We start from the raw sequence: 14,166 nt of genomic DNA on the forward strand, positions 1-14,166 counted from the left end.
ATTATTGTGCGCCGCCCATGGGTCTCCCGGTCGCGGCCGGCTACGACAGAGCCTGGATTCGAACCAGGATCTCTAGTGGCACAGATAGCACTGCGATGCAGTGCCTTAGACCACTGCGCCACTACTTAAGGTATTTCAGTTATTTATACATTTGCGAAGAAAATCTAAAAACCTGTTTTCGCTTTGTCATTATGGGATATTGTGTGTAGATTGATTAGGAAAAACATTAATTTAAACCATTTTAGAATAAGGCTATAACGTAACAATGTGGAAAAAGTCAAGGGGTTTGAATACCTTCCGAATGCACTGCATGCTATAAGGCTATGATAAAGCACTAGGCCTGGAAATGACCACAATGTGAGAAAGGCACTGCCCTTGTATTATACAATAATAACAGTAAAGGATGAACTATCAGCACAATAACGAAATGTGAGACAATGCCATCAGACTAGGGTGCCTGTATGTAGCCTCAGCATTAAATACATAGCGGATGAGGGCTCAGACAAACTCCAGCTAGCTGTTTTTACATGGTCCAAGGTCTTGCCAGATTTAGCGACCAACAGTTTTTACACGCCTAAAGAAAGGAATTGAGTAGCACTGTGTGGTGTAAAGCCACAGAAAGCCAGTAGCTGCCTGGCGCTTTACAGTGGGGAACGAATTTATAAACACTCAAATTCATCATGGTATATAATTGAGGGGGTAAAACGCACACACGTCTTCATGACCTCCTGCAAGTTATGTGCCTGCCAGTCATACAATCACTTCCTCAAAAAGCAATCTCATGACCAGCCCTCATGAACTAAGATAGCCTACTCCTTAAAAAAATAGAGATTTATTTCCTGAGGTGATTATCTTTTTATTATGGCTTTTGAACGTCAGAACTACATTATCATTTATAATGTTTTTATCATATATATTTCAATGTCTAATTGGACATAAAAAATATGACAGAAACGTGAAGACTACTTGTGCTGAAACAGTAGCCTATCTGGCACGATTGAAGATCCCACAAAAGGAATGTCTGCCTTTGTGTTTGGAACACTACTACAGTTTAACATAACAGTATTAATCATCTAAAATTGGTACAGCTGTATTAACGTCTCATGGGGGACAAATAAAATACAAAAATCTCAACGTAAGCCCCTTATTGATATAACAGTAAGGCAAAATGACTGATCCTGTAGGGAATGCATCACCGCCAGTGCTATTATGGCATCAGACCAGGCATAGGAGCAATAGAGGTAGAGGTCAGTAATCCATACAGGATATAACCGTTTATAACATCTCTCCATAACATGTTATAACGTCTCTCCATGTATCTGGTGTTATTTACCACTGAGTCATCGGCCTACAGTCCTCTGATGGGAGGAAACCACTGGAACATCCTTGAAGGTTTCATAGTCATCATGATCTTCTGCATGAAAGGGGACGTTTTATATGGTTTGTAGAAAATTCCCAAATCGCCCGTCTGTCAAGTGCGTTACATAAAATCATTCCCAGAATGCGACTAAGAATGACCCTTACAACCCCCATACCCCCCACACACTTCAAATACATTTTCTTGTTTTAATATACTTCATCTCTCACTCTACTGTCCCCCCGCTATCTGTCTCCCCCCGCCTCTCTATCTCTCTCACCTATCTGTCTCTTTCCCTCCCTCTTCCCCCCCTCTCTCTCTAAGCAGTGGGGATCCAGACAGTCTTCCACTGGACGTCCTGTCTCCACATCTCCTCCAGGAGTGAGGGATGAGGCTGGGTCCAGTCTCTCCCTCCATCCTCCTCCTCCTGGCAGTGGAGCCACAGGCTCTTCAGAGGGCTGGCACATGTGTGCTGGAGGAACTGGCAACCCTGTGTGTGTGTGTGAGAGAGACCGACAGAGACAAAGATAGATTAACCTTAAACACAGGTCATTTACATACTCTACTGGAATACAATTAAAAGTGCTATTTGTTGTTGTGTGTGAGTATACAGGGGTCAAACACACCTCCATACTCCCCCAGTACCATATGGCCTTGATGACACTGTGATTGGCTAAAGCCTGGGTCAGCTGATCTCTGCCAACAGTTATAATGCTGACCACGCCTCCTGGAAGATCTGAGGATTGGAGAACCTAGAGAGACAGGGAAGAGATGTGTTTAGGGGAAAATACATGCAAACACACACACACGCAACAGCATACACAAACAAGCGTGTGCACACAAACACACAGTTGAATCAAAATGTCAGGGGGCAGGACAGAACTCACTTGGATAAACTCTAGAGCAGGCAGGGGGTACTTTGAACTGGGCACCATGACAACAGCATTGCCCATGGCAACAGAAGCTGCCAGCAGGGAGACCATAGAGAGGAGGGGGGAGGAGTCAGGGAGAACCACACCCACCACTCCTAGAGCCTCAGGGATGGACAGAGCCGAACCGGACTGTGGAACAGGTTAGAGAACAGAAGATTAGAGAAGAGACACATTATCTACAGTGTGACCGCCTGAAGTGGAGAGGCTTTGTTGGTGCCCTGTGTGCTAGCCAGAGCATTGCGGGTGAGTGAGTAAGTGTTGAACATAAACAGCCAATAGTATTATACAAAAGTTACTACTATAGGACATAATACATCATATACAAATTCTCACCGGAACTCCGCCCCTTTCCTTATCACAGCGGGCAGCCCAAATCACAGAGCTGGGCGATGCTGAGCTCCACCTCCATGTCAGCCTCCTCCAATGAGAGGCCTGTCTGGGAGTGGAGTGACACGGCCATGTCCCGCCTCTTCAGCGCCAAGGTCTCAGCCAGAGAGAAGAGGGACTGAGCTCGGGCCACAGGGCTCTTCTTCATCCAACTGTCAGGAGAGAGAGAGAAAATATGCACTGAGTATACAAAACATTAAGAACACCTGCTCTTTCCATGACAGACTGACCAGGTGAATCAAGGTGAAAGCTATGATCCCTTATTGATGTCACTTGTTAAATCCACTTCAATCAGTGTAGATGAAGGGGAGGAGAGAGGTTAAAGAAGGATTTTTAAGCCTTGAGACAATTGAGACATTTATTGTGTACAGTATGTGTGCCATTCAGAGGGTGAATGGGCAAGACAAATATTTAAGTGCCTTTGAGCGGGGTATGGTAGTAGGTGCCAGGTACACCGGTTTGTGTCAAGAACCTCAACACTGCTGGGTTTTTCACACTCAACAGTTTCTCATGTGTATCAAGAATGGTCCACCACCCAAAGGACATTCAGCCAACTTGACACAACTGTGGGAAGCATTGGAGTTACATGGGCCAGCATCCCTGTGGAACGCTTTCGACACCTTGTAGAGTCCATGCCCCGACAAATTGAGGCTGTTCTGAGGGCAAAAGGGGATACAACTCAATAGTAGGAAGCTGTTCCTAATGTTTGGTATACTCTGTGTAAATCACACACAGAGACCCAGACCCATATGCATTTTCTTTTCGAACTCCTTTCTTGCCAGTCATTTCGAAGGAGAGAAGGAAGGCATTTATACGTGATGGTCCATATTGTATAGAACCAAGAGTAAGATTAATGCTCCACTAAACGTACTCCGTAACCGCCTTTACCACACACTGTACAGAGGGGTCTGCACAGAGATGTTGGTGCTTGCCAGAGGTAAAAGGAAAGGGAGATATCTAGTTGCACAACTGAATGCATTCAACTGTAATGTGTCTTCTGCATTTAACCCAACCCCTCTGAATCAGTGAGGTGCAGGGGGCAGAGACCAAGCTAGATTAACATTAAAACACAGCTAACTTAATACTCTACTGGAATCCAATTAAGTGCCATTTGTTGGTGTGTGTCCCCAATATGTGAGTATACAGGGGTCAAACACACCTCCGTACTGCCCCAGTACCATATGGCCTTGATGACAGTGTCGGTGACGTTTGGTGGATAAAAATCCAGCCTAAAGCAGAGCAGAGCTCACCCAGGTTGGACTTTAATGGCCGCCTCCACGGCGCTGCGAACATCTTTCCTCCCCCCATCAGGACAGTAGGCCAGCACAGCTCCCCCTGGTGCCAGGACACACACACTGCTGCCAGACTCGGATTTACACTGCTTCCCCCCCACATACTGCAGGTAGGAACGAGGGGTACTGAGGGAGAGATAGAAAGAGAGGAGATAATGAAGAACATTACAGGTGACTGAATAAGTACAAAAGCATCTTTAAAAGAATTCAAGGAAGACACACACACACCTGGATGACTTCGATCCCTCTGGAATGATGGCCGCTGATGCCGCCGTTCCAAACTTGGAGTAATCAACAGAGGCTGGAGAGGAGCGGGGTAGAGGAGGAGAGGAGGAAGGGCGGAGGAACTGGAACAGACCCTGGAAAAGAGGAGGAAAGAGTCATTTAGGAGACACTCAGACATAAGGCACTCTGTCTACAAACAACCTATAGCCCGACACCCTAGAAGGTATGTGTGAAGATCGGAAAAGATTGGATAATTACAAGCATTATCAACAAAATTCCCCCTGGACAGGGACAGAAAATGGCTGTTGTCTATACCTCCTTCCCTCCGTCGATGCAGTTGCCACTCTCCTTGTGGCCAGAGAGAGGCAGGGAAGGGTCCATCACAGAATGGGAGTTTACCCACACTGAACCTACAGACAGGCTGGGGAGAGAGGTCGAGGAAGTGTTAATAAGGTGTGTATGTGTTACAGTGAGGGAAAAAATATTTGATCCCCTGCTGATTTTGTACGTTTGCCCACTGACAAAGACATGATCGGTCTATAATTTTAATGGTAGGTTTATTTGAACAGTGAGAGAAAGAATAACAACAAAAAAATCCAGAAAAACACAAATGTTATAAATTGATTTGCATTTTAATGAGGGAAATAAGTATTTGACCCCTCTGCAAAACATGACTTAGTACTTGGCGGCAAAACCCTTGTTGGCAATCACAGAGGTCAGACGTTTCTTGTAGTTGGCCACCAGGTTTGCACACATCTCAGGAGGGATTTTGTCCCACTCCTCTTTGCAGATCTTCTCCAAGTCATTAAGGTTTCGAGGCTGACGTTTGGCAACTCGAACCTTCAGCTCCCTCCACAGATTTTCTATGGGATTAAGGTCTGGAGACTGGCTAGGCCACTCCAGGACCTTAATGTGCTTCTTCTTGAGACACTCCTTTGTTGCCTTGGCCGTGTGTTTTGGGTCATTGTCATGCTGGAATAACCATCTACGACCCATTTTGAATGCCCTGGCTGAGGGAAGGAGGTTCTCAACCAAGATTTGACGGTACATGGCCCCGTCCATCGTAATAATAATAATAAATAATATGCCATTTAGCAGACGCTTTTATCCAAAGCGATTTACAGTCATGCGTGCATACATTTTTGTGTATGGGTGGTCCCGGGGATCGAACCCACTACCTTGGCGTTACAAGCACCGTGCTCTACCAGCTGAGCTACAGAGGACCACTAGATGCGTCCCTTTGATGCGGTGAAGTTGTCCTGTCCCCTTAGCAGAAAAACACCCCCAAAGCATAATGTTTCCACCTCCATGTTTGACAGTGGGGATGGTGTTCTTGGGGTCATAGGCAGCATTCCTCCTCCTCCAAACACGGTGAGTTGAGTTGATGCCAAAGAGCTCGATTTTGGTCTCATCTGACCACAACACTTTCACCCAGTTCTCCTCTGAATCATTCAGATGTTCATTGGCAAACTTCAGACGGCCCTGTATATGTGCTTTCTTGAGCAGGGGGACCTAGCGGGCACTGCAGGATTTCAGTCCTTCACGGCGTAGTGTGTTACCAATTGTTTTCTTGGTGACTATGGTCCCAGCTGCCTTGAGATCATTGACAAGATCCTCCCGTGTAGTTCTGGGCTGATTCCTCACTGTTCTCATGATCATTGTAACTCCACAAGGTGAGATCTTGCATGGAGCCCCAGGCCGAAGGAGATTGACAGTTCTTTTGTGTTTCTTCCATTTGCGAATAATCTCACCAACTGTTGTCACCTTCTCACCAAGCTGCTTGGCGATGGTCTTGTAGCCCATTCCAGCCTTGTGTAGGTCTACAATCTTGTCCCTGACATCCTTGGAGAGCTCTTTGGTCTTGGCCATGGTGGAGAGTTTGGAATCTGATTGATTGATTGCTTCTGTGGACAGGTGTCTTTTATACAGGTAACAAACTGAGATTAGGAGCACTCCCTTTAAGAGTGTGCTCCTAATCTCAGCTCGTTACCTGTATAAAAGACACCTGGGAGCCAGAAATCTTTCTGATTGAGAGGGGGTCAAATACTTATTACCATCATTAAAATGCTAATCAATTTATAACATTTTTGACATGCATTTTCCTGGATTTCTTTGTTGTTATTCTGTCTCTCACTGTTCAAATAAACCTACCATTAAAATTATAGACTGATCATTTCTTTGTCAGTGGGCAAACGTACAAAATCAGCAGGGGATCAAATACTTTTTTTCCCCTCACTGTATATCTCATATTCCATTATTCATAGTCCATCAGGTGGGTTCTGGGTGACATGAATTATAAATCTAATGCAGAGAGGATACACCACACAAAATGTTTTCAGCCGTGATGACTTGAGATTTATATTGGGAGACCAAGATAGTGTGTGTGTGTGTAAGTAAGTGTGGGTGTGTTTGTGTGTGTGTAAGTGTATGTGTGTGTAAGTCCTGTACCTCTTGGCAGCCTCCAGGGCCAGAGTTAGGTCTTCAGTCCAGAGAGAGGCAGCCTGGCCATGAGGGATGTGGTTCCCTGTCAAGACAATACAGATAGACAGATGGATAGAGTTGGATAGATAACTGTTTCATTAGTGGTTGATGTTTGAGTGTGGTGTGGTCATAGAAATGGTATGGTCCTCCTTACCCAGAGTGACGCCCTCCTCGTGGCTCCTGAAGGAGAGGAGGGGTAGCAGAGGGCCGGGGGATGGGGTCACCACACAGGGGCAGGAGGGGGCAACTCCACACAGCACCGTGGGGGGATTGGTAGCACCGGAGGAGGGCGGGGAACACGGCTGGATCAGCTGATACAAGCAAAACACATAATTATGTTAACATTTATTAAAAAGGGACTTTTTTTTCATTCTGCTCAACACCATATCTAACAAAATGATGGTATAAACAAAGAAAATGCAAATGACAAAAAGCAAGAGGAAATAGTCCATATAGTCCAAGATGGAATTTCGAGTTGCAGTATTTGGAACTTGCATTGAATTTACTGCCTTCAGGACTTTTTGAAATGTTATGATTATTTTGCTCACTGCAGGGCTTGTACAAAATGTTGCCCTCCTATGGCCTATATGGTATTGAATGACTGATGCCCCCCACCTGTACTAAGGGCTATACGCTATGAAAGTGACACGTAATTTACCAGGAAGTAGCCTTGTAGTCTTTGAACTTTTGTAGGCTTTTTGAATGGTCTTCAAGTGAAATATTTCACAAAAGGCATCTGGAGAAGTAAGTTCTTCCACAAACACTAATATAATTGTATATCTTAAATGACTGCGTTTTCACACATTTCATGATATAATCGTCAAGCCCATAAAAAAATTAGGGGACATGACCTGGAAGTAAAGGGGAAGGAGCAGTTACTTTCACAGGTTAGTGTGTACACCGAGTGTGCAAATCATTAGGAACACTTGCGCTTTCCATGACACAGACTGACCAGGAGAATCCAGGTGAAAGCTATGACCCCTTATTGATGTCATCTGTTAAATCCACTTCAATCAGTGTAGATGAAGGGAAGGCGACAGGTTAAAGAAGGATTTTTAAGCCTTGATACATGGATTGTGTATGTGTGCCATTCAGAGGGTGAATGGGAAAAACAAAATATTAAGTGCCTTTGAACTGGGTATGGTATTAGGTGCCAGGCGCACCGGTTTGAGTGTGTCAAGAACTGCAACACTGCTGGGTTTTTCATGCTCAACAATTTCCCGTGTGTATCAATAATGGTCCACCACCCAAAGGATATCCAGCCAACTTGACACAACTGTGGGAAGCATTGGAGTCAACATGGGCCAGAATTCCGGTGGAACGCTTTCGATACCTTGTAGAGTCCATGCCCCAACGAATTGAGTCTGTTCTAAGGGCAAAAGGGGGTGCAACTCAATATTAGGAAGGTGTTCCTAATATTTTGTACACTCAGTGTATGTGGTAGCCTAGTGGTTAAGAGTGTTGGGCCAGTAACCGAAAGGGTAATGTAAATGTAGTGACTGACCGTAACTCCCTGCTGTTGGGCCTCCTGTACTGCAGCGTCCACCAGCCTTCGGTCCCCCTCGGCCAGGAGAGGAACACTCTTCATCCCTGCCATCCTAACCTTCAGACGGGCTACAACACTGTCCCACACTGACTCCTGGACACACAGCATCCACTGGCACTGAGGGAGAAGGGAGAGAAAGAGGGTGCGAGATAAAGATGTAGAGATCGGGGAGGGGGGAGAAAGAGAGAGAGGGCAGGTTATTTCATTAGATTAGTCTACTGTTCAGATCAGTCATATAGGCCTATTGAGTCAGTGAGAGAGGGCTTTAAATGTGTATATTTCTGTGCTAGTTTCTAGAGCGAGGGAGAGGTCCAGATCTGTCATACTGTACAACACTGTGGCCATGCTTCGGATTGCATATTATTATTTCACTGGAATCTCTTGATTCATTCTCTGATTTGGCTTCAAATAACGAGTGAGAAAAGAAAGAAGAAAGCCATCTGTTTCACCTCTCTGTTCTTCTTAAAGGCGGTCTCTATCACTCCATCCACAGCGCTGTCGATATCGGCAGACTCAAAGATGATGAAGGGACAGGTGGCTCCGAGGGAGAGGGAGAGCGAGACGGGAACACCCATGCCTGCTGTGGCCCTGCACAGCATCTCTCCATCCTGAAAAAGAAGAAAAGAGGAAGTTCACAATCCAAAGCACACCACACACGATTGTCGTGGGACAACTGTCAATTCACTGCTGCACCAATAGAAAATGTTCACTTCACACAGCTAATTAGTCCCATAACATTTACATAGAATTCTGGTCATTCAGCAGATGCTCTTATCCAGTCAGTGCATTCAACTAAAGGTAGATAAAACAACCGCATATCACAGTCATAGCAAGTAAATACATTCCTCAATGAAGAAGCTATCAGCAAAATTAGTGCTAGTAAGAAGAGACAAGTGTTAGTGGTGCAAGAAGATGCATACAGGAAAAATACATCAAAAGGAAGTATACGCCCTATTGACTAAAACATTGGTTTGAGAGTGTGTGTGTGTGTGTGTGTGTGTGTGTGTGCGCACCTTTTTGTTGCCACTGTAAGTGACATAGCTGATGTGGTCTCCCGAGTGGCGCAGTGGTCTAAGGCACTGCATCGCAGTGCTAGCTGTGCCACTAGAGATCCTGGTTTGAATCCAGGCTCTGTCGTAGCCGGCCGCGAACGGGAGACCCATGGGGCGGCGCACAATTGGCCCAGCGTCTAGTAGGGGAGGGAATGGCCGGCAGGGATGTAGCTCAATTGGTAGAGCATGGCGTTTGCAACGCCAGGGTTGTGGGTTCGATTCCCATGGGGGGCCAGTATGAAAAAATAATAATGTATGCACTCACTAACTGTAAGTCGCTCTGGATAAGAGCGTCTGCTAAATGACTAAAAATGTTTTTTTTTAAATTTGGGGGTTTTGAGCCACTTTAGAACCCAGTGACAAAACGTTGCCCGTCACCACATTTAGCACCCCCGCAGGAAGTCCCGCCTCCACAAACAGCTGAGCCAATAAGAGAGCAGGAGGAGCTGTCCCCACGCCAGGGATCGCCACCACTGCGTTGCCTGGGAAACAGAAACGTTAAGGTCACAAACGGTAGGGTATCTTTGTCAGGGTAGAATGTGACAGGGTCCATTTTGAAACTGTTTGTTTTCATGACTTTCTCGGAAATTAACCTTTGGTCATGTTGATTAGATAGCCTGGATCTTTACCTGTGTGTGTGTATGTGTTTGTGTCATACCCATGGCCAGTGCAGGTAAGACTTTCAGCATGAGAAAGTAGAGAGAACAGTCATCAGAGACAACCACTGCCACCACACCTGAAAGACACAAACACAGAGTACATTCAATACACACACTTCACAATCACAGTTGTACAATACTAAGGATAGATCTCCACCACGCACATGCACACACAGATAAAGATTCACGTACAAACACGTGCACACACACGCGCGTACGAATGGCCTTACCACGTGGTGTCCAGTCAGGAATGAGGGAGTCTCTGAGCTGAGCCCAGTAGAGTAGTACTGCAGCAGTCTGACCAGTGCTGAAGGGGAACTGGGAGACTGGGCCAGGTCGCACAGCTCTGACAGACACTGACCGCATCTCTGGAGGCCACTCACCAACCTGACACACACACAAATGCGGACCGATGGATGCACACACGCGAGCACACATACACGAAGAGACAACAGACGTTATACAGATAATACAGAACATTTCTCAAATGCTAACTTGAATTTGCCCGGCATAAATATTAAATATTAAATTGTGGTCTGTAGTGTAGTGTTTGTGTTTATGGTTGCCATGGAGCCTAGTGGCAGCTTTGGTAGTTTACTCCTGCAAAATTATACGTAATTATTTGTTTAAAGTGTTTTTAATGTGCATTGTTTTTATCAACTTTTTTATATTTTCTATATATATTTTCAAGTATAGAACACAGGAATCTCGTTTTTGTATTGGTGGGCCTCAGTGAACCCTAGACAGAGGTGAAGTGGTGTTGTATCAGTGAATCCTAGACAGAGTTGAAGGGTTGTAGTGTGTATCAGTGAACCCTAGACAGAGGTAAAGGTGTGTAGTGTGTATCAGTGAACCCTAGACAGAGGTGAAGGGTTGTAGTGTGTATCAGTGAACCCTAGACAGAGGAAGGGTTGTAGTGTGTATCAGTGAACCCTAGACAGGGTTCACTGATTAGTACTAGCACTAATTTTTCAGCTAGCTAACTGTCTTAGTTAGCTAGCTGAATAAAGTGGGTTGAGTCTATTCCTTTAAACATTGAACCGCTGTGGTTCACAACAATTCTGATTTCTAAAGGTGGAAGTTGGTAGAGTTTTTGTTCGGGTGGTTCAGTGAAACAATTATAGTTGTTAGAAGTAGAAGTTTTTGGTGAGGGAGGCCCTGCTCTCTACTGTCCCAGATGTTTAGTTCATTTCATTCCGATCTCCTCTGCATTATTGTAGCCATTTGCTACAGCCTGTCAACTATGCCTCTGCCTATCCCTGTTCTCTCCTCTCTGCACAGGCTACACAAACGCCCCACACCGCGTGGCTGCTGCCTCTCTAACCTGGTGGTCCCTGCACGCACCCCACACCTGGAGTTCCAGGTCTCAGGCAGCCTCTGGAACTGCCGTTCTGCTGCCAACAAAGCTGACTTCATCCCAGCCTATGCTAATCTCCAGTCCCTCGACTTCCTGGCGCTGACGGAAACATGGATTACCACTGAAAACACTGCTACTCCTACTGCTCTCTCCTCGTCTGACCATGTGTTCTCGCATACCCCGAGAGCATCTGGTCAGAGGGGTGGTGGCACAGGAATCCTCATCTCTCCCAAGTGGACATTCTCAATTTTTCCCCTAACCCATCTGTCTATCTCCTCATTTGAATTCCATGCTGTCACAGTCACTAGCCCATTTAAGCTTAATATCCTTGTCATCTATCGCCCTCCAGGTTCCCTTGGAGAGTTCATCAATGAGCTTGACGCCTTGATAAGTTCCTTTCCTGAGGATGGCTCACCCCTCACAGTTTTGGGGGATTTCAACCTCCCTATGTCCACATTTGACTCATTTCTCTCTGCCTCCTTCTTTCCACTTCTCTCCTCTTTTGACCTCACCCTCTCACCGTCCCCCTACTCACAAGGCAGGCAATACGCTTGACCTCATCTTTACTAGATGCTGCTCTTCTACTAATCTCACTGCAACTCCCCTCCATGTCTCCGACCACTACTTTGTTTCCTTTTCTCTCTCGCTCTCCTCCCACACTACTCACTCTGCCCCTACACAGATGGTAATGCGCCGCCGCAACCTTCGCTCTCTCTCTCCCACTACTCTCTCCTCTTCCATCCTATCATCTCTTCCCTCTGCTCAATCCTTCTCCCTCCAATCTCCTGATTCTGCCTCCTCAACCCTCCTCTCCTCCCTTTCTGCATCCTTTGACTCTCTGTGTCCCTATCCTCCCGGCCGGCTCGGTCCTCCCCTCCAGCTCCGTGGCTTGATGACTCATTGCGAGCTCACAGAACAGAGCTCCGGGCAGCGGAGCGGAAATGGAAGAAAACTAAACTCCCTACCGACCTGGCATCTTTTCACTCCCTCCTCTCTACATTTTCTTAATCTGTTTCTGCTGCTAAGGCCACTTTCTACCACTCTAAATTCCAAGCATCTGCCTCTAACCCTAGGAAGCTCTTTGCCACATTTTCCTCCCTCCTGAATCCCCCCCCCCCCCCTCCTCTCTCTCTGTGGATGACTTCGTCAACCACTTTGAAAAGAAGGTTGACGACATCCGATCCTCGTTTGTTAAGTCTAATGACACTGCTGGTCCTACTCACACTGCCCTACCCTATGCTTTGACTTCTTTCTCCCCTCTCTCTCCAGATAAAATCCTGCGACTTGTGACTGCAGGCCGCCCAACAACCTGCCCGCTTGACCCCATCCCCTCCTCTCTTCTCCAGACCATCTCCGGTGACCTTCTCCCCTACCTCACCTCGCTGATCAACTCATCCTTGACCGCTGGCCATGTCCCTTCCGTCTTCAAGAGAGCGAGAGTTGCTCCCCTTCTCAAGAAACCAACACTCGATCCCACTGATGTCAACAACTACAGACCAGTATCCCTTCTTTCTTTTCTTTCCAAAACTATTGAGCGTGCCGTCTTTAGCCAACTCTCTTGCTATCTCTCTCAGAATGACCTTCTTGATCCAAACCAGTCAGGTTTCAGGACTGGTCATTCAACTGAGACTGCTCTTCTCTGTGTCACGGAGGCTCTCCGCACTGCTAAAGCTAACTCTCTCTCCTCTGCTCTTGTCCTTCTAGACCTGTCTGCTGCCTTTGATACTGTGAACCATCAGATCCTCCTCTCCACCCTCTCCGAGCTGGGCATCTCCGGCACGGCTCACTCCTGGATTGCGTCCTACCTGACCGGTCGCTCCTACCAAGTGGCGTGGCGAGAAGCTGTCTCCGCACCACGTGCTCTCACCACTGGTGTCCCCCAGGGCTCAGTTCTAGGCCCTCTCCTTTTCTCCCTATACACCAAGTCACTTGGCTCTGTCATATCCTCACATGGCCTCTCCTATCATTGCTACGCTGACGATACACAACTAATCTTCTCCTTTCCCCCTTCTGATAACCAGGTGGCGAATCGCATCTCTGCATGTCTGGCAGACATATCAGTATGGATGACGGATCACCACCTCAAGCTGAACCCTGGCAAGACGGAGCTGCTCTTCCTCCTGGGGAAGGACTGCCCGTTCCATGATCTCGCCATCACGGTTGACAACTCCGCTGTGTCCTCCTCCCAGAGTGCGAAAGAGCCTAGGCGTGACCCTGGACAACACCCTGTCGTTCTCCGCCAACATCAAGGCGGTGACCCGCTCCTGCAGGTTCATGCTCTACAACATTCGGAGAGTACGACCCTGCCTTACACAGGAAGCGGCACAGGTCCTAATCCAGGCACTTGTCATCTCCCGTCTGGACTACTGCAACTCGCTGTTGGCTGGCCTCCCTGCCTGTGCCATTAAACCCCTACAACTCATCCAGAATGCCGCAGCCCGTCTGGTGTTCAACCTTCCCAAGTTCTCTCACGTCACCCCTCCTCCGCACACTCCACTGGCTTCCAGTTGAAGCTCGTATCCGCTACAAGACCATGGTGCTTGCCTATGGAGCAGTGAGGGGGAACGGCACCTCTGTACCTTCGGGCTCTGATCAGTCCCTACACCCAAACGAGGGCATTGCGTTCATCCACCTCTGGCCTGCTGGCTCCCCTTCCTCTGCGGAAGCATAGTTCCCGCTCAGCCCAGTCAAAACTGTTCGCTGCTCTGGCACCCCAATGGTGGAACAAGCTCCCTCACGACGCCAGGACAGCGGAGTCACTCACCACCTTCCGGAGACATTTGAAACCCCACCTCTTTAAGGAATACCTGGGATAGGATAAAGTAATCCTTCTACCCCCCCCCCCCCAAATTGTAAAGTGGTTATCCCACTGGCTATA

General features: G+C 47.1%; 1 protein-coding gene across 1 annotated transcript; it reads right to left on the reverse strand.

The window, feature by feature from the left end:
* Positions 1-1,621: 1,621 nt before the first annotated feature.
* On the reverse strand, positions 1,622-10,359 carry LOC121570258 (aldehyde dehydrogenase family 16 member A1-like; the record flags this gene model as incomplete). The annotated part of the gene is given in 17 exon segments (XM_041881731.1): positions 1,622-1,847; positions 1,984-2,109; positions 2,245-2,425; positions 2,618-2,661; positions 2,663-2,828; positions 3,927-4,094; positions 4,197-4,327; positions 4,509-4,614; positions 6,642-6,717; positions 6,829-6,985; positions 8,179-8,337; positions 8,670-8,828; positions 9,234-9,266; positions 9,600-9,754; positions 9,931-10,008; positions 10,162-10,209; positions 10,212-10,359. Coding segments are annotated over 17 exon segments (2,106 nt in total), but the record flags the coding sequence as incomplete, so codon positions are not given.
* Between the last annotated feature and the right edge of the window lie 3,807 nt (positions 10,360-14,166).

Source organism: Coregonus clupeaformis, chromosome 7 (genome assembly GCF_020615455.1).
Source record: "Coregonus clupeaformis isolate EN_2021a chromosome 7, ASM2061545v1, whole genome shotgun sequence".
Lineage (NCBI taxonomy): Eukaryota > Metazoa > Chordata > Actinopteri > Salmoniformes > Salmonidae > Coregonus > Coregonus clupeaformis.